The 20,164-nt window shown below is 32.7% G+C and overlaps 2 protein-coding genes and 1 long non-coding RNA gene across 9 annotated transcripts; 2 read left to right on the forward strand and 1 right to left on the reverse strand.

The window, feature by feature from the left end:
* The first annotated feature begins 128 nt into the window (after nt 1-128).
* On the forward strand, nt 129-3,460 carry LOC18098983 (uncharacterized). Of its 7 annotated transcripts, XR_008059222.1 has the most exons (4): nt 216-359; nt 519-2,209; nt 2,403-2,472; nt 2,699-3,460. It is a non-coding gene; the product is annotated as an uncharacterized LOC18098983 (long non-coding RNA). The 7 variants fall into 7 exon arrangements; XR_008059224.1 differs by having other exon boundaries at nt 215-359; nt 519-1,197; nt 1,391-3,460; XR_008059223.1 differs by having other exon boundaries at nt 519-2,472.
* Nucleotides 3,461-5,199: 1,739 nt separating this feature from the next.
* Nucleotides 5,200-6,593, reverse strand: LOC18098985 (uncharacterized). Its single transcript, XM_006382748.3, has 2 exons — nt 5,850-6,593; nt 5,200-5,647 (listed from the first exon to the last, which is right to left on the reverse strand). The coding sequence occupies exons 1-2, from the start codon at nt 6,364-6,366 to the stop codon at nt 5,568-5,570; spliced, it is 597 nt and encodes a 198-aa protein (XP_006382810.1). The 5' UTR covers nt 6,367-6,593; the 3' UTR covers nt 5,200-5,567.
* Nucleotides 6,594-9,722: 3,129 nt separating this feature from the next.
* On the forward strand, nt 9,723-12,918 carry LOC18098986 (receptor-like protein kinase ANXUR1). The gene has a single exon (XM_006382749.3). It carries the CDS (start codon nt 9,963-9,965, stop codon nt 12,573-12,575), a length of 2,613 nt encoding a protein of 870 aa, XP_006382811.2. The 5' UTR covers nt 9,723-9,962; the 3' UTR covers nt 12,576-12,918.
* The last annotated feature ends 7,246 nt before the right edge of the window (nt 12,919-20,164 follow it).

A 20,164-nucleotide genomic window follows, 5' to 3' on the forward strand; every position in this document is an offset into this window, starting at 1 on the left:
AAAATATTTGGGAAAATTACCTTAAATCAAAATTACACTTGTCTATCATGCTTTAAAAAATTATATTTTATATTATAAATTTTATATACACACTAATATTTAGTATTATATATAAAAAATCAATAAAAATTATTTAATTATTTATAATCTTACTATTACTTCTTATTTGATAACTAAAATGTTTTTATATTAAACATTACATCTTTAATTTTTTTTTCTACTAAAAATATATTAATAACACCTAAACATATTAAGTTAAATTTTTTTTTTTAAAATGAAAGATTCACCGTGCACTGTGAGTGATTTTACTGGACTCAAGCAGTGTTTCTCGCGCAAAATTTCCCTTGATCTCGTGAGAGGTTTGATTCTATTTCTTCTCATGTTTCTGGTACTTTATGGGTCTCCTGCGTTGTCAGTTTGATTCTATTTTTTTTATCCTTTTTTTAGTTGTTATCTCTTGTGCATTTGGGAGTTGTGGTTGGGTTAGTGGATTCTGACATTGTTTGTTGCTCTTGCAGGTCTCTCCGGTTGTTGTTGCTTCTTTGGCCATGGGTGCTGTTGCGATTTCGTCTGGATGCAGCTAGATAAGTAACTAGAACCCTTCTGGTTGGTTTTCTATTTTGTGGGGCTTTGGAACTTTCACTTCTATGGGTTTTGTGTGGTTGGCTTTTTTTTCCTTATTTTTTTTTATTGTCAGTGGTGTATCTGAGTGCCGAGAGAGTTTGGGGTATAAAAGATTTTTTTTTTTTTGGATTATCTCCCATATTTTGCATTGCATCATCTCTCTTCTGTTATGATTGCTTTTTTTCCCTGGTTCTCTCATTTGCTATGGTTATTCTGCTTGAACCTGTTTTTTTGCCTCTGCTGCTTCTAGCTGGTGTTAGTTTTTCTTACAGGTTCTCTTTCTTTTAGGTGCTTTGTGTGGTTCTCCTGTGTCTGGTTGCCCTCTGCTGATTTTCTTTCTGTTATTGCTTCTTCTTTTTTGCTTTTTACGTCCGAAGATGGTTCTTTGTTTTGTTGTACATCCAAGGTTTCTTGAGCATTGTGTTGTTTCATGCTTGCACCTTAGGTGTTTGTCAAAAGGCCTGAGAGAAGGTTCTCTTTCTTTTTTCCCATGCACTGCTTCTATGTTTTTGGTTTTGTGTTGGCTTTCCACGTTGTTGCTATTGGTTAGTGCCTTGGTTTGTGATTTGGGAGGTTGGCTCTTTAACTTGCTCCTCTGTGCCATTTTCTGTTTGGTGTGATGTGTTTGATTTTAGGTGCTTCTTTTGGTTTACCTGTATAAGATTTCTACCCAAGTTTTTGTTTTTTTTTTTTCAAGTCATGAAAAAGGTTGACCAAGCTTTGGTCATTTATTGCATGTTATGATTATTATTTTTTTATTTTTCAGGGTTATATGCTCAAGTTTTACCCAATATGTTGTGTAACTGGCTACGCCTGAAGGAAAATGAATCACGTTGCCACCAGAATAATCTATGGACCAATCACTTTGTTACATTGCAGGTCAGTCCACGTCTTGCAAAGGATAGAGAGAGATTTCCTCCAAACAACATCCTTTTTATGTTATTTGGGACAGGATTGCTTTGGATGAGCTGGACATGCTTTAATGGAGGAGATCCTTGTGTAGTGAGCACTGTTAATGGAGGAGATCCTTGTGTAGTGAGCACTGATGCTTCTTTGGCAGTCTTAAATACTGTGGACTGGGAGTGTTTTCACTATGGACTCAAGCAGTGTTTCTCACACTCACAATCCACAGAAAAATATCAGAATGTCTGAATTCCTATACAAGGATGCAGATATTGTTGCAAAGATCGTGATCACGTTAATTATGTTTATTGTTTAGGCCTAATAAACACTTTCTTGATGCAGTGTATATTATGTCCTCCTGAGATGCACCAGAAAACATATATTACTGCGTATCATGTGGCTTCAAATGCTGACAATGAACAATAGCACTATAAAAAGGCTTCTGACTGGTTCAAAGAACTTCCAGTTGATGGTCAAGTGGAGCTGATAAGTAAGCTCTCTTCAAATGTCAACTTCTGGACAGTTGAGAAGCTTCCAAAGTTCCAAATGAGAGCCATTAAGATTTTATGAACAGGACTTTCACTCATCTTTTCACCGAACTCCCCCTGCCGAGACGAAACAATTATTTCTATCATTTGTTTGATTATGGGATCAAGAGAACAGCTATCGATGGAATCAAAAGGTGAAACTGGGGCAAGTATAGATGGCAATTAAATTAATTTTTGGATTGATTGAATAATTTATAAAAAGAGTGACGGTACTATTTGTTCACTCTAAGCTTGAACTATGATTGTCTTCTATGATTTTTCTTATATTATTCAAAACTTTAACTTTTGGCTTTGTGACTTGCATGGAATTGATGTCTATATTCACAGGTGTAATGGACTAGCCATATGCTCATGTATGGAATTTCAATTTTGGTAAGTATTGTGGCCTGTTGTTAAGGTGGGTTGTGTTCATAAACTCAAAAACCACCATACCATCTCATGATTTTTTTCCGACATAATCTCTTAATTGGTCTTCATAATGTCATGTGACATACATGACTTGCTGAATGTTTTACACTAAAAACTTCATATTTATTAATTCAACTGTTATTCTATGCCTCTTTTTTTGTTGGCTTTACATTATCTAAACGTTGATTCTTCAATTTTGGGTTTCTGATATTCAGGCAAGAATTATTTTATCTTCTAAAAGATGAAAAAGAAGCTCGTTTTCAGTTTCGGAGTGTACAAAAGGATTGAGCGAGCAAAACTTCTCGAGGAATGCACTCCTCTAAATTTTGCCTTGACATAGCAAGTGACACGCCCTCATCAAATCGCCTCATTGATGCCATTGCTAGCCACTGTGTTCCGGTCATCATCAGTGATGACATTGAGTTCCCTTATGAGGATGTCATTGATTACTCTCAATTCTGTATATCTGTTCGCACATCAAATGTTGTTAGAGAAAAGTTCCTCGTAAATCTCATCAGTAGTATTAAGAATGATGAATGGACTAGAATGTGGAAGATGTTGAAAGAGGTAGAAAATTTCTGAGTTCCAATATCCATCAAGGGAAGGTGATGTAATTCAAATAATATGGCAAGTTGTTGCGAGAAAAGGCAATGCCTTTGATGATTGGTCGTTAAAGGATGTTGCAAATTTTCTGCAATGCCTTTGATTTCTCTGCCATGCGGCACTTTTCTGCGCTGGCATGGATAGGAAGGAACTGAAGCTCAGAGTTACTGGGAGGATATGGAAGGAACAACAAAATCCAGAAACCGGAGTGTGCATGCCAACCTTTGTAGCTAAAGCAAAAGCAATTTTAAAGACATCTACAAGATTTTATCTTGTACCTGTGCCATCCTTTTCTTCTGTGTTGTAATGGATGGAATTGATGAAGCTCCTGTTTTTTTATAAATAAATTTGTATAGTGAGCGGATATTCTTCCATAGATTTTTTTTTTATAGTACGCTTCAAGTTAAGATTTAACGAAGCTGTTTTTTATGACTCAAAGGTAAGAGCTACTCATTTGAATACAGCAATCCAAGAGGTGAAAACACAGCTAAATCCTTGGTTCTTAAATTAGCAGGACTTTGAAATTGTAGAAGTGAATATTAAGATTAAGATTTCGATATCTTCACGGTATAAATTCCCGAGTTCACCCACCAAGTTAGCTGAGCCACACTTCGTCAGCTCCCATGAAGATTTGCTTTGAAACTCGACCAATGTCCGGTGATTAGGTCAACAGATTACCATGTTGACTCACTGGACTTGACTGAGTTTGATGGTTTCATAACCATAGCTAAAGCAACTAACCGAGAAGCATACCCATATGCTAAAACCATGATTCCAGAATCCAGACATTGAGTTGAAGAAATCTTCAAAACCTATTTGAGCATGTCATGGTTTCTTTTTCAAATTGAAACATACCCGTGTTCCAACCTCAGGATTATATGCAATAATGTCAAAAAAATCTTCACAATCCATTTAAACAAAATAAAAACATAAAAAAAAGATTTTTTTTTTTTATCAAATCCCATGAAATTATTAGGTCAAGCATCTCCTATTCAAGATTTGAATAGAATGATAGAGTATGCAGTGCATCATTCTGGTTTTTGAAAAAAAAAATGGTTTATGTAGCTTGCAAAGATTAAATATTGACCCAATAACTTCACATCCTTAAAAGATTTTTTATTTGATTTGATGATTTGTGTTTAGAAAAAAAGAAAATTATATGTGAAAGAGATAAAAACCATCACTTGTGGAGAGAAAATCAGATGTATTGTATGGTTGATTTTTCAATTTAAAGGGTAATTAATTATTTTGTCAAATTTGAAATTTTTTGTGATAAAAAATATAAATTGTAATTTTTCAAAATTTAATAGACAGATGCAATTTTAACCAAACTAGGATGTTAGAAAATATTTTCATTGTTTTTTTCTTTAATGGAATCTCTTTAACTAAAATGAGTTTTTTTTGTGGTGTTTTAGTTGTAGTTATAAAATTCAGCCCAAGTCAAGACTCGAGCAACTAATTAGGTGGTAACAAAGTTGAGTCTAGGATACTAAGGTTAGTTACAAGGGTGTTTGGAATTAGTGAATGTTTGGAAGTATGATAATTTATGTTTCTGATTATGTTTTAAAAGTGTATTTCATTTAAAAAAGTATCAAATTAGTGTATTTTTAGTGTTTTTCAATGATTTTGACGTTTTGTTATAAAAATTAAATATAAAAAAGAATTTTTTTGTTGTATTTTTAAATAAAAAAACACTTTTAAAAACACTATATACCACAATATCAAACACATATTTTTTTACAGAGACTATGTTTAAGGTATCTAGGTTGCAATTAAAGCACTGTTTGGCATTGTAGTACAATTATATTATTGATTTTTTTATATAAAAAAATTAGTTTTAAATTAATTATTTTTTATATTTTTAAATCATTTTGAGAATATGATGATATCAAAATTAAATTTTAAAAATTAAAAAAAATATTATTTTAATATATTTTTAAACTAAAAAAATTACACATAAAATATTTAGATATATTTCTTTATCAATGCTTCTAACAGTATAAAACCTCTCGTAAATATCCATATATATTTTCTTCAAAGAAATACAATTAATTATCCTTAGCTTCAAACTCTTATGCATGGCAAGCCATGATGAACACATGCATATCATCCATGCATGCACAATCCTTCAATTTGAATTTCCATATAAAAAAAGAGGCCAAATTACAGTTTCTGCAGGCTCTGTTTCCAACAGCAAATAAAGAAATCTGCATGCCTCATGGAAACTTTGATAAAAAAGAAGAAGAAATAAAACAGAAATATTGCGTCAATCTCTAACCAAGTAATCAAGAATCCAATGAACAACTACTCCATTGGCCTTGTAAAAGAACCCATAATTAATGCCACCCCATGTTTGTTGGCCTCTATATTGGTAGTAAATTCTATCAATACCTAGTGAAAATTTAAGCCAACCCTCCCTCTCCTTTCTCTTTCTGAACTTTTTTTTCTCTCTAGCTCTGTACAATCTATCCCGCACTTTGATCAATAAGACTGCATGACTGAACAAGCTACAGCTTGTGCCCAGTGCCTTAACTTGGTCTTAACCTGCTTTGGATCATCACCTGCATGCAGATAATCATAAATGTCCAGCTTCGTATAATTCTGTACTTGAATACAGATAATCTTTCTTCTTCTTCTTTTCCGAAGTATATGAAATTAAATTTGAAATGGCTGGTTAATTCGTAAGTTTGATTTTTTCTAATAATGATAATCAAAAGTGACGAAATGCAACCAGTCATGCTGATCAGGATATGGAAACTTCACCTGGGCTGCATATTTTCCAGTCTGGATCACTCATGGGGCTCCCAAATGAAGATGAACGCGTGCCCATTGCTGAAGATGATGAAGAAGATAAGTCGCCACTTTGCGGCGTGGACACCGGACTTGGCGAGAGTTGCCGGTTAACTGCAAAATAGAGATCCAATGCTGGCAATGTATTGGTCAATTGATGTCCCTCTTCCTCTTTAAATCCAAATCCAAGCTCTATACACCCTTTGAGCTCATGCAAGTCTTCATCTGTCAAGTCATCAGATTCTAGCAGCCCGCTCCTTCTCCTCTCTTGCATTAGTATTTGGCGGCGGCGTCTCTCCCACGCTCTGTCACGTCGAGTCTCGCACATTGAGAGTTGCTTGGACAATCGTTTCTTGTTTTTCAATATAAGTGGTGCCAATGGCATGCGCTCCAGATCTTCAGAATCTGAGGAGTTCAATGATGGCAATGAAGACGACGACGACGATAAAATATTCACCTTCTGAGCCTTAGGCTCATGACAGTTCTTCATTCTATAAATGTCAGGCGAGGGAGTCCAGGCACGGCAAGTGGGCAAAACGATATTGAGGCAGCAGCGACAGAAGAAAACTGTCGCTCTACCACCAAATGGGAGCAGTGCGGGACAGGGGCAGGGGGCGCCTCTGAAAAGTTATGGAAATGCTCTTCTCCAAGTATTTTCAATAAGACACCAACCTCACCAGGTCAAGCTGGATTTGATTGAGAAGGCTTTAATGGGTGAGAGGAGAGAGGACAGGAAAATGGTGGGGGGAGGAGGGCGACTGTCACGCCTATCCGTTGGGAGGATTTGTTAGCCATTTATTTGTAACTGTCAATTACAGGACATTTTTGTTAAATTTGGAGGCTGTGTTAGCCATTTTTGGTTTTGTGTTGTCTATTTTGGAGAATTCGATGAGTTACGATCCTATATATTCACATAATATTCTTAGCATGTAGCTACTCTCTCTCTCTCTGTGTCTTATGATTGTCGCTTTATACATTCCTATATAATGTCACCAAGAAAATATATTTTTGTTACTAATTACATCCAATTCATTTTTGTTATCAACTAGATAGATCCATGGCATCCCTTTTGGCGTGTACCGAGATTATTTTTTTTATATAACTTTAAAAAACAATGGTAAAATGTTGTTAGTTTATTTTAAAGTGTATATATATATATATATATATATATATATATATATATATATATATATATATATGCATGCCTCGGACGGACTATACTACTAAAAGATGAAGATGAAAAGAAATTGAAAAAAAAAAAAAAAAGAGCTCTGACCCAATCTGAATTAAATGAAAAATTTATGATGAAGCCAAGACATTCTCATAAAATACATATAGAAAAAGAAATAAATAAATTCAAAGTCGAATTAATGTTAAAATTGAGAAAGAAAATAAATGTAAAAAAGATTAAAAATAAAGACTGATGTCAACTTAAGCTAACATCTTATACCTGTGATCCAGGTCATGAGACAAGGATGACCGCATCGAAAAAAATAACAAAGCTCAATCTTCAACCATCAAATGTCGAAGGCTTAAAATCAAAAAAGAAAATTAATTTAAAAAAAATTAATTAGGAACAAATTTTACATAATAATAATAATAATAAAGATGTAAAAGCTCTAAGCCAATTCAAGCTAATATGATAAATGTGTGACCTAGACTATGAGATTAGGTTGTTATCATAAAAAGAAAAACAAAAAAAAAATTAAGAAACTTAATTTTCAATAAAACTGATGTTAAATTATGAAGTCAAAAAATAAAATTGCTGCAAAAAAAAGACATAAAAAACCGATATTAATCCAAGTTAAAATCTCATACTCGTGACTCAAGTTATGAGACTAGGATCATCACACCGAAATAATTAATGAAACTCAATTTTAAACAAATCAAATATTAAAAGATGAATTTTTTTTTTAAAAAAAAAAGAGAGAACCAATTTCAAAAAAGAAACCAAAACAAAAATTAAAAAATTACAAGAATAAAGGCAAAACTTGATATAAAAATTAAATTAAATCAAATAATACGGGATTAAATTAAAAAATAATAATAAAAGAATGAGGATCAAATTTGATATAAATATTAAGTAGAACAAAATGTTAAAGGATGAAATTGAAAACCAAAATTAATCAAAAATAGAATTCAAAACAAATAAAGAGCAATCAAAAGAATAAATGTCAAAATTAAAATAAGAAGAAAATGGGGGACAACCTATAATTCTGGCTAAAGAAGGGGTAGAAAAAATTCAGCATTTAAACACCGCGAAACGCCTTACATGTGTCACTTTTTTGGATGCGCCTCCACGTGATCTGTTAGTCAAGACAACGGTTGGTTTCTGAAAGGCATCGCACGGGTCGTCCAAAAAGTACAGGTGCCTCCCACATGCTGGTGCGTGCACTACACGCACCAACAACTTTTTTTATTTAATTTATCAAAAAATCAAAAGGCCTTGACCTAAGATATATATATATATATATATATATATATATATATATATATATATATATATATATATATATATATATATATTTCTCACAAGTGTACCTTAGTAATTTCATTGTGTTAACAAAGATAGAAAACCAAAAATACCTCTACCTAAATAGGTATACAAATTTAACTTTTAAGGGTATTTTAGTTATTACACCGTGCAGATAAAAGATCTTTATACCCCATTCAATATATTAATGATAAATAGATCTCATAAAAAAGATGATTTTGCCCTTAAAAGCAAGTTATATGGTTTTTATTATAGAAGGTAAAATTATAATTTTATTGTGAAAATCCATAATAAATTTTGTGTATGCATGATGATTGTTTTTATTTTTTTAGCTTTTTTTAATATCGTTATTTGATATTTTCTTAATCTTTTAAGTATTTGTTATTTATGAATTAGAGAGGTTTTTTGGTTAATTTTGTAAATCCAACTATATATATTGATATAAAATATATATTTTTAATTTATTAAATTAAAAAACTCAAGACTCAAATTTATCCAGAGCCAAATTTATCCGGAGCCAGGTTTCTAATTAAATTGGATCGAAACATTATAAAATTTAGATCTTTTAATCAAGTTCTTAATAATTCCGTTGGCAAATCAACACCAAGGAAAAAAATATAGTAATTCAGAGTGTACGAACTCCGTCAATGACAAATCTCCATGCTTGGAGAGAGGAGGAAGGAAGAGAAGAGAAGAGTAGGAAAAAGAAGAGAAAAGAAGGAAGAAAAAGAAGAGTAAGATAGGGATATTTTAGTTTTTTCATGGAATTTCAAAATTGATTTGACATAGTATATAAAGTATGGTTTTTTAAATATAAAAGGGAAAGTATTACCGCGATCAAACCTTATAATTACCTTATAATAAAAGTATAATTTCTAGCTTAGATAAGTTATCAACCCTTATGATTACAAAAATTATGAGTGAAGAGTCACATCCATTTATGCATCTTTCTAAATAACATTTTAGGTTTGTTTATGTTCTTGCTGTGCAATGTTGTTAAACCTCGAGAGTCGAGACCCGCTAGAAGGCTAGCCATTTTTCTGATATATTTACAGAGACACATTTTTGGCAATCCAGCAGATTCTTATGCGGCATGAAAATCTGAGGACTTGTCAGCTGCTCAAGACAGTTGTCTGAATTATAAGCAAAATATGGTTGGTTGGTTCTGATTTTTATGCAATTTAGCTCAGTGGCTCTTTCGACAACCTAAAACAACTGTCCCAAGGGCATCAAGCCATAGAGAACTCAACTTACAGATGCTAAATATAGCATTAATTTTCTTAGAACCAATGCTTTTAGAACCAATCAAAGCGATAGAATCTACTATTCTTTCTCCCCTTCATCAATTTCCAACAACCTGCCAGTTCCCTACAATGGATGTTTAGCACCCCAAAAGAAGAGAGAAGAAAAGAACTTTTAGAAAGTTTCATCACCTCTTCTTGCCTGGTTTGATCCCCTCTGATCCAGGCATGAGTCTCCATGAAAGATTAAAGACGGCTTAGGCTAGCTAACCCTCCATAAACATTCAGAAAGAAAAACAAATAGTCCCGGTGTACAGGAAAAAAACTGTTCCTCCTTTCCTGTACGCCCTAATGCATGCCCTCCCTGTCCATTTCTCTTCAGCCATGCATGCTAATATTTATTTTTTGTTTTCTTTAGCTTGTTTCACTCTTCTTTTCAATGCCCTTTATGTGTCCGGTATTGGGCCTCAGCCACAGAGTTTGTCTTTGAACTGTGGATCAGAAAATGGTGGCACGGATGGTGACGGGAGAAAATGGGAATCGGATGTCAAATACATCACTGGAAATCATCCACACGCCAGAGCTCAATACCAAGATTCTTCAATTGTTTCTGAGGTTCCATACATGGATGCCAGGATTTTCACATCCGAAGCAACCTATAACCTCCCTATCACAGAGAAAACGCGTTATTGGCTCAGGCTCTCCTTTTATCCTTCTGAATATTCTGGCCTCAATATATCAGACTCCTATTTCTCGGTGGTCGCAGGAGGGATTACTCTCCTGAACAATTTCAGTGCTTCGATTACAGCGCAGGCTCTCACTCAGGCTTACCTCATTAAAGAGTATTCTCTAGCTCCCATGAATTCTCATATTCTCAATGTCACCTTTAAACCAGCAGATAAGCCTGAGGCTTTTGCTTTTATCAATGCTATAGAGTTGGTTCCAATCCCTGATCTCTTTGGATCAGGGACAATGGTAGGGTTTTCTGACCAAACTTTTGACGCCACGGATGGAAATTTGCAGACAATGTATAGATTGAATGTAGCAGGGCAGTATATTTCACCAACCAAAGACTCCGGTAATCTTACAAGAACCTGGTATAATGATGCGCCATATTTATTTAGTGCGGCAACTGGGGTTAATTTGCAGAGTAATGAAAGCTTTGAAGTCCGATATGGAGAATTGGCAGAGTCTGTAGCACCACCTGATGTTTACAGAACGGCAAGAAGTATGGGATATTACAAGGACCTCAACATGAAATTCAATTTGACATGGCTGTTTCAGGCTGATGCCAATTTCACATATGTTGTGAGGCTGCATTTCTGCGAGTTCCAATTAAGCAAAGTCAATCAGAAAGTCTTTAACATTTACATCAACAATCAAACTGCCCAGGTTGATCCTAATGCAGCCGATATTATTGGGTGGACAGGAGAAAAGGGATTGCCAACATATAAAGACTACGCAGTTTTTGTCAAGGACAGGGAAGGCGATGAAGAAATTCGGGTGGACTTGCACCCATCAACCTCTTCGAAACCTGAATTTTATGACGCGTCACTCAATGGAATAGAGATATTCAAGATGAGTGACAGGAACAACAACTTGGCAGGTCATAACCCTGTGTTATCAGAAATGCTTGCTAATCACATGGCTAAAGCTAGCCAAAAGGCATTTAAGACAGACAGTAAAGCTGTGATGGGAACTGTCGGTGGAGTTGGCGCTTTGTTGTTTGCTGTAGTTTGCGTTGCTGTTTACCAAAGGACTAAGAGAATTCCTGGCTTTGATTCACATACATCCACCTGGCTACCAGTCTATGGAAATTCCCATACTGTAAGCAAATCATCAATCTCTGGCAAGAGTTCTCAAAGCAGTCACCTTTCAACACTGGCTCAAGGTCTTTGTCGCCATTTCACGCTTCCAGAGATGCAAAGGGCAACCAAGAATTTTGATGAGTCTAATGTCATTGGTGTTGGAGGCTTCGGTAAGGTGTATAAAGGTGTTATTGATCAAGCAACCAAAGTGGCCATTAAAAGATCAAATCCACAATCAGAACAAGGAGTTAATGAGTTCATGACTGAGATTGAGATGCTTTCGAAGTTGAGACACAAGCATTTGGTCTCATTGATCGGTTTCTGTGATGAAGATGGTGAGATGTGCCTGGTTTATGACTACATGGCACTTGGAACTATGAGGGAGCATCTTTACAATACCAAGAAACCTCGTCTGTCATGGAAGCAACGGTTGGAGGTTTGTATTGGAGCAGCAAGGGGACTTCACTACCTTCACACTGGGGCTAAGTACACAATCATTCACAGGGATGTCAAGAGCACAAACATTCTGTTGGATGAGAACTGGGTTGCCAAGGTCTCGGATTTTGGGCTCTCGAAAACCGGTCCTGATATGGACAAGGGCCATGTTAGTACTGTGGTCAAGGGCAGCTTCGGTTACTTGGATCCTGAATACTTTAGGAGGCAACAATTGACTGAGAAATCTGATGTCTACTCATTTGGAGTTGTCCTATTCGAGGCTCTGTGTGGAAGGCCTGCTCTCAATCCTAGCCTACCAAAAGAACAAGTTAGTCTCGCTGATTGGGCTCTTCATTGTCAAAAGAAAGGAATTATTGAGGACATCATTGATCCTCACATCAAGGGAAAAATTACCCCTGAATGCCTGAAGAAGTTCGCAGAGACAGCTGATAAGTGCTTGGCTGAATCAGGACCCGAACGCCCTAACATGGGTGATGTCCTATGGAATCTTGAATTTGCCCTCCAATTGCAGGACAACCCTGAAGGTTCAAATGATAGATCACAAGGTGAGGGAAGTGAAACTTCTGAAGAAAGTATAAGAAACCGCAACTTGGAAATGCATTATAACAATCTCAGCCTCGGAAGCATTAGTGAAGTGAGTGGAGGATCTGAAGACTCTGGCGATATCTTCTCTCAGATTGTCAATCCAAAAGGGCGATGAACATAACGTTCTTGGGAACCGCTCTGCTACCTCGAATGGGGATCAGTGGAGGCCATGGAACTCAAGCATGTAAATCCAGTTTTCTTGGTCACTTAAGAGGGTGATCATTTTTTGTTCCCTATTTGGTGGATATCCTCTACTTGTGTTTTATTAGTATTATTACATAATGGTGAGGCTTGTTTAAATTCATAGCTCCTGTACTCTACATAAAGGATCAAGAAAAGGAGTCAAGATCTCCATGCCAGCCTGCTACTCTATATGTTTTACTCAATCTACCATTTAACTTGTGTATTAAAGATGTATTATCTCATAAAATTTTGAATCTATTTCTTTTTTTTTCTTATCTTAGTTTCTAGACTTTCTCTTTGCTTGAATTCTGCTTCATATCAATGCTGCTGAAACATTTGTCAAGAAAACAAAATGATGAAGGAAAAACAACTTGACATACAATGTATGATATGATTCTTAAGGGAAATTCTCTTGACATATCAAGTTCTGCAACAACTCATTATCAAGTCTGATAGCATTCTGATTAGATGAAAGGAACATCATGCCTCTCTATGTTCTTAATGTTAATTTGTTTCAACCTTGAAGCATGTAACTTGATAGGTCATGTCATGACTAAATGAAGGTTAGAGGAAGATGATCCTGGGAACTTGTTTTTTCTGCTACTTTTTTTTTTTTTTTTGTGACTGTAACAAGAAGATTTCTTTATCGAATTCCATGTCTTCTTGAACTAATTCACTTAAGTTTTTTTCTCCAGAAAAGGAACATGTCTAAGGAGAATTGTAGGCATTATGCAGGAGGTAATAGAAGACCTCGTCCAAGCAGCCATCAGAATTATGAGGAATCAAACGACATGTCATTTGAACAGCTCCAACTGGTATGTCGTTTGAGATGTCAAAACCGTAAATTGGCATAACTTATGAACTACAAGCAATGGGGTAGATTGTAATTTGAATTAAATGTTAATGTGTAATGGTTGGTTTATTCATAACGAAGGATTTCTCAATTTACATGATTCCATTGGTTATAACACTTTGATCATGGATTTGCTACATGCATGATTTCAATTTTTTTAACCAATTATTGAATTTTTTTTTTTCATGACTCTTTGGTATAGTTATTAAAACTTGTTCAACCAATGAACTGATGAATTGAACTTGGGATTGGTCTAGTTCAAAAATATAGATTATTTTTGTAATTGATTCACTAAAAACTTACATGAAATTATATGGTTTGACCGATTTAAAAACTAGATTGAATTATTAAAAAAAATTGAAAAAAATAAAGAAAATATTGTGTGCATAGACACAAACTTGGTTCAACCAGTGAATGGCTTGATTGATTCTTTTAATTGTCATTTATTTGGTTTTATAGGCTTTTTTATTGTATTTTGTATTTTAACTTTATACCTAGCTTTTTATTGTTTTATAATTTGCTTTGTTGCTTTTTAGGGTTTGCTTTCTATAGAGTTGGTTTTGGGCTCATGATCAGGGTCATGGATTTTATGTATCTTTTCATTTGTTTTGTGTATCTAATTTGATCCTTATTTTGTAATTTTTATTTTTTTTAATATTTTATAGTTTTTTTATCAATTGCATCTCTCATCATTTGGTTTAATTAGATTTATATATCAAATTTGATCATCATTATTTTGATTATTGTTTATTTGTTTTTACCTCTTCCTAATTGAATTTTATTTTCAATTTCACCCCTCGACATTTTATTTCAAATTATTTTTGTATCAAATTTAGTCCTTATTTTTTAATTGTTATTTCTTTTGCTTTATAGACTTTTTTATTGTATTTTTTTTTCATTTTCATCTCTAGCTTTTTATTGTTTTATAATTTTGCTTTGTTGTTTTTTAGGGTTTGCTTTCTATAGGGTTGGTTTCGGGCTTATGACTAAGGTCACGGGTTTTGAAAGTTAACACGAGTTGACTTTAATTTTTTTTAAGATCCTTTTTTAAAATTAATTTTTTTTCAATTTCATTTTTCAATATTTGATTGATTAGGAATTAATTTTCGTGTTTCTTTCTTTTCCTTTTTATTTCTATTGGATTAGCAAGTTATCATGCGTTGACATAGATCTTTTGTTTATTACTTTTTTAAAATTATTTTTTTCCAGTTTCTCCCCTGAACATTGAGATGTTTTATAATTAAGCTTTATAATTTTATTTAATTTTTTTTCGATGAGGTTATCCTGGTATCGTGGCTAGGTCATAGATTTAGTATACTAACCTAGATGAGCTCAGTTTGTTTTTTTTTGTTTTTTACTTTTTTACATTGTCAATTTCTTTTATTAATTATTTATTGTAGTTGTATTTTTTTTATATTATTTAAATTAACCGAGCTTATTAAGTTTAGTATAATTAATGACCCGAATCTCTAATTTTTTATTTTTTTTATCTAATACTTGTATCCTCTTAATATTTTTTTAACTTTGGATAAAATTTGGTCAGCCCACATTATACACATGCCCTAGTATTGAACTAACCAAGAACTAGATATAATTGATGTAAGATCATCCTAGCATGCACTTGAGGTTGTAGCCCAGCGATGGAAGAGACTTGTTCCTTTCCTCTGCACCAGGGTTGAAGTCTCACTGTGCACGTCTGTCACCCCCGCAGTGTCTTACATGCTCACTGGGCTTGCAGGATGTTCAGTGAGCACATGAATTAATTGTAGTGCGCGTAAGCTGGCCCGGACACCCAGGGTTAAAAAAAAAAAAATCAACCCAACATGTGTCACTTTAAATCTGTAAGAAATAAAACATCTTTCTAAGTATTGAATTGGTGACCAGTGGATATATATATATATATATATATATATATATATATATATATATCTCGTCATTGCATTTTCTTCCCTGCCATGCCATTGACGTATTAAACTTCGAAATATCTCCCTTAAGGACTGTACAAAGATTAGCTTACCATGAAGTACAGTGTAGCACACAATTAGTGCCATTTAATTAATCAAACTTCATAGTTAATTAATTATTCTTAAAAAAAATAAGAAAAAATTATCAAGCTTAAATTTCTCAAACATCTTGGCTTGGGGACCCACTTTTTGGTAGTAATATGATTAATCTTATCTGATAAATATGTTTTATCTATTAAATATATTTTTTAAATATTGCTTGCATCCACCAAAGTCATAGTTGCGTATTAGGTTCTTTATAGAATTAAATTTAATAATTAAATGTTTATTTATTTATTTATAATGATGAATTCTATATTTCTAGAAGATGAACAATTGGATTAGCACCAAAAAAACAGACAAGAGAGTTCATAGTATCTTCGCTTAATCTAGTGGACATTTAGTCATCAAACGTCAGGCAAACATGTCATGTAATTGAATTATTAGTGCAAATGTCACTTAATTAAACCGAACTCAAACCCTAGATTAATTAATGACTAATTTAGTATTCGAGATTAACACACTATTCACAATTTTTAATGACGAAATGACTTGGGAATATTGTTTTTCCGATTCAACCCGCTTTTTAAATTGTTTTTTAAACAGATTTTTATTCGAAAAATATCAAATTAGTATCTTTTTAATTATTTTTTAATAATTGTAATATGTTCTAGATAACAAAAGAAAAAGAAAAAAAGAGAAGCATGATAAGAAGCTTGAATAATATTATAAGCTGAACACGCAGTTTATGGAATTGTAGAAAGTCTATAAAATGTAAAGCATGCTTATCATCAACTCGATCGTTCGTCATTGTTTTAGTGGAAGGAATCATTGAAGGCTGCATAGATTTCCAAATTAATCTCAAACAATTGGATAAAAATAGGATCAATGATTAACCCATTTGACAACAAATCAAGACTTGAGGCTTAATGGGGTCATGATATGGGATTGAGACATCGCTAGTGCTGCCAAATCCTCAAAGATTGAATCTAATCCTAATGCTTTTGCTTGGTATCCATCCTCGAATTTTTAAAGGAACCTTGAACACTGTTAAAGTGATAAATGACAACAAGAACAATGGTGTTTACACCTGATATCGAACATGTTAAAGCGTTTTGGTAACGTGGTTGAAATTATATTTTTTAAAAATTTAATGTATTTCCAAGAAAAAAACACTTTAAACCATAACTATTATCACACCCGTAAATACCCCGTAATTAATCCCATCAAGATCATGCTGAATCTTTTGGCTGCAAGAGCTGTAAGTTCCTGAATGGATGCTACAAGCTTTTAACAAGGAAAAAGCAAAGCAGGGTTCATGATCTTGGCTGCTTGCCTGTTTCTTTAACATACCATGATTTTGGTAGGAGTTGTGGACGGGCATGGTTGAAAATGTGACTTTCCCTTCAGAGAAAGTCATTCATGTGTGTGTGTATATAAATATATTTATGCTATTGGTCAAGCATGATAAAATTAATTAATTCAACAATTATTATGATGAACTATTATGATATTCTTCGAGTTTTGACTTTCGTGGCTAATCGATTTATTTGAATTGATAGTTGCTAGCTATTGATAGTTACAAAAAGAGCCTCTACCAAAAGTTTATTACCATTTTCATAAATTCTAAGATGGAGAATATTTTGCTTCACTACCTATCTAGGTACTTAGATAGGGTGATTCGTGATTCATCGTGGGGTCGGGTTGATTTTTATTGTAGCGTGGTGTTATAAGTGTATTTTAAAAAAAAAAAAAAAATCACGACTCAAATATCATTAAAAAAAATTAAAAAGAAATATGATTGACAAGCCTCAAAAATCAATTCGTAAAGGAAAATCAGAAAAAAAAATCAATGAATAAAAAAATATAAAAAACAAAGTACCAATGAACTTGGGTGCGGTTCTCAAAACTTGCGAGTAGGATCATGAAAACAGAATAATCCAATAGAAGGTTAAACAGGAAAAAAGAAGAAGTTTAATTTTAAAAAGAACTGAATTTTAAAGGTCAAAATAAAAAAAGATAAAAAAGTGATCTAAGAAAAACCTGGGTTACCCGACTAAACTTACTATCTAGATTATGAGATGTGAATAACCTGAATAAAAGAAAATCGAAGAAAATAACATAGTTTATTTTTTAAAATAAACAATTTTGAATAATGTAATCGAATAAAAAAAAAATTGTGTTAACATGTGTAAACTTTTCAAACCTATGACCCTAGATAGTGATTAAACTAAAAACACCCTGTCTAGAAAACCACTATTTTAAAACTCGGCTTGACTTGACAGTTTAACCCGTGATCCAAGACTTAAGTTAGGTCGGGTTTCAAAAGAAATTGAGGGAGATTTGGTCCAGTGTAAAACGGTCAAAAAGTTTATCAATGTCCCGCTTAACCCAAGAAAAATTCAGTCAAAACTCGTTGACTATTTTATTTTATTTTTTAAAATAGTATCATTTTTATTTTTTATAAAATAAAAAAGATTTGGCTGACTTGGATTAACTCAGGTCAACCCATTTAACTTGTGACTCGGTACTTGTCTAGGATCAACTCTCGAGTCGGGTCTAAAAACTATAAGAAAAACCACATAAACCAAATCCTAATAAATCAAATATTGAATAATAAAATAAAAAGATTAATGATAAAAAAATAACAATTACGAGAATAAAAGCCTCATTTAAAGGAAAAGAAAATGAGAGGACAACCTAAAATTTTGAATTAAAGGGCAAAAATAAAAAAATCAAATTAACAAAAGAATAAAAACAATTAAGAGCATGAGGACCAAATTCAACAAAAAAAAATCAAGATCATAGATATAAGGATGAAATTGAAAACAAATTATAATTTGATAAAAGAGCTAAGAATAAAAATTAGAAATCAAAACATTAAGGGTCAAACCTTAAATATCATCAAATTTTGAATTGAATGGAAAAATTGAAAAAAAAAATCAAATTCACAAGAGAATCCAAAACAAAATTAAAAATCAAGAGAATAGGAACTAAATTTGAAAAAAAAAGATCAAAAGAATAAATAAATCTTGAAAGGGTACTATAAATTGGGACGTAATGATGAAATTAAAAATAAATAAAATTTCTATAAAAAGGCTAGGAACAAAAATTAAAAATAAAAAAAATAAGAACTAAAGTTCAAATTCCAACAACTAAGAGGACCAAACTATAATTTTAAAGGAAAAGGAAGAAAAAAGACACATTGACAACAAACTGGATCACCAACATCGACATGCTCCGCTCCACATGCAAGAAGACACGACAATGTTTCCAATGACATAGCGAAAGATTTTTTTGGATGCTGGGAGGTGCCACACATGTCGCCCAATGAGCATGAGCACCTCCCACACGCTTATAAGTGCACAACACACGCCTGTACTTCTTATTTAGTCAAATACTAAATTGCTTATGAGCTGACTTAATAATTATTCAAAAAAACATCGTGAAAATATCAAAAAGTCCCTTGACATTAGGTTTTTTTTTTTTTTCTTTTAAAGGTATTTTTGTAGTTTCATAGTGCATTTTAATTTATTATTTATATTTGATCAAATACCAAATTGTTCATCGGTTAAAATTCTAATAATGATTGTAAAAATACAAAAATATCCCTTGATGCTAGGTTTAAGTTTTTTTTCTTTCATGGTTGTTTTTGTCGTTTTATTGTGCAACAAAAAAAGATTTATTTATCCACGGTCAATTTAGTAATGACAAAAGGGTCTTGTGATAAAATTATATTTTGTGAAAAGATTTTAATATTCTTAATAGCTAGTATTAAGTTTTTTTTGACCGAGAGACAAAAATATCATTACATTGTTCCGTAACTTTAGTTTCCCAATGAATTTTAACTATTTTTTAATTAAAACTCAAATGGTCTTTCGTTTTTTTTTAATTTTTTTTTTTTACTTGAGATAGACATTGAGGATGCATAGTTTATTCGAGTTTAGAACTGTTTAAGTTGAGCTTCCAAGTTAAAGAATAATAAATTTCCAGCAACATGATAACCAAGTATATTATTGAGAGATAGGAAGAAATATTCCTGAGGTGTTGTGCTGCCGGTTTTGGGTGAACGGATCTTTTACTATAATACTGTTTTAGATTTTTTATTTAAAAAAATATATTTTTTAGTAAATATACAAGTATAGATATAAATGACTTATTTAAAACTCAATTTAAAACATGGAAGAAGTTAATATCATATATAAAAACTTATCTAAAAATTACATGACCTTCAAAACTAAAATAGACGAGAATAATCATCTAGTAGGTGGCTCAGTGGTAAGAATTTGAGACTAAGATGTTTGCTCTCCTGTGATCTCATATTTGAGCCTTATAGTTTCTAATATGAAGGTCACTGGAGCCTATAAGATTAGTCGAGGTACGCGCAAACTGACCCGGATATCCACATTAATAAAAAAAAAGATGAGAACAAATAATCGGATTTTAAAATTTTTAAAAAAAATAATTTTTTTTTTCAAAACTAACATCATATTCTAACTAACCAAAACAACTTCAATTTGAGAATTCAAGTTTATTTGAATATTGCACACCTAAAGTCAAAGAAATCTCCTTAAAAATAAAACACAAGTACAATTATAATAATAATTATAAAATAATCCCGAGCTTAGTAATTTATCAACTCAAAACCTATTATTTTATTTTTTT

This window comes from Populus trichocarpa, chromosome 5 (genome assembly GCF_000002775.5).
Source record: "Populus trichocarpa isolate Nisqually-1 chromosome 5, P.trichocarpa_v4.1, whole genome shotgun sequence".
NCBI lineage: Eukaryota > Viridiplantae > Streptophyta > Magnoliopsida > Malpighiales > Salicaceae > Populus > Populus trichocarpa.

Excerpts from the sequence above, each read along its gene's own strand:
- LOC18098985 (XM_006382748.3), bottom strand. The coding sequence starts at position 6,366 with ATGAAGAACTGTCATGAGCCTAAGGCTCAGAAGGTGAATATTTTATCG. Across the intron at positions 5,648-5,849 it reads CTGGAAAATATGCAGCCCAG|GTGATGATCCAAAGCAGGTT; the intron begins GTGAAGTTTCCA and ends ATCTGCATGCAG.
- LOC18098986 (XM_006382749.3), top strand. The coding sequence starts at position 9,963 with ATGCATGCCCTCCCTGTCCATTTCTCTTCAGCCATGCATGCTAATATT.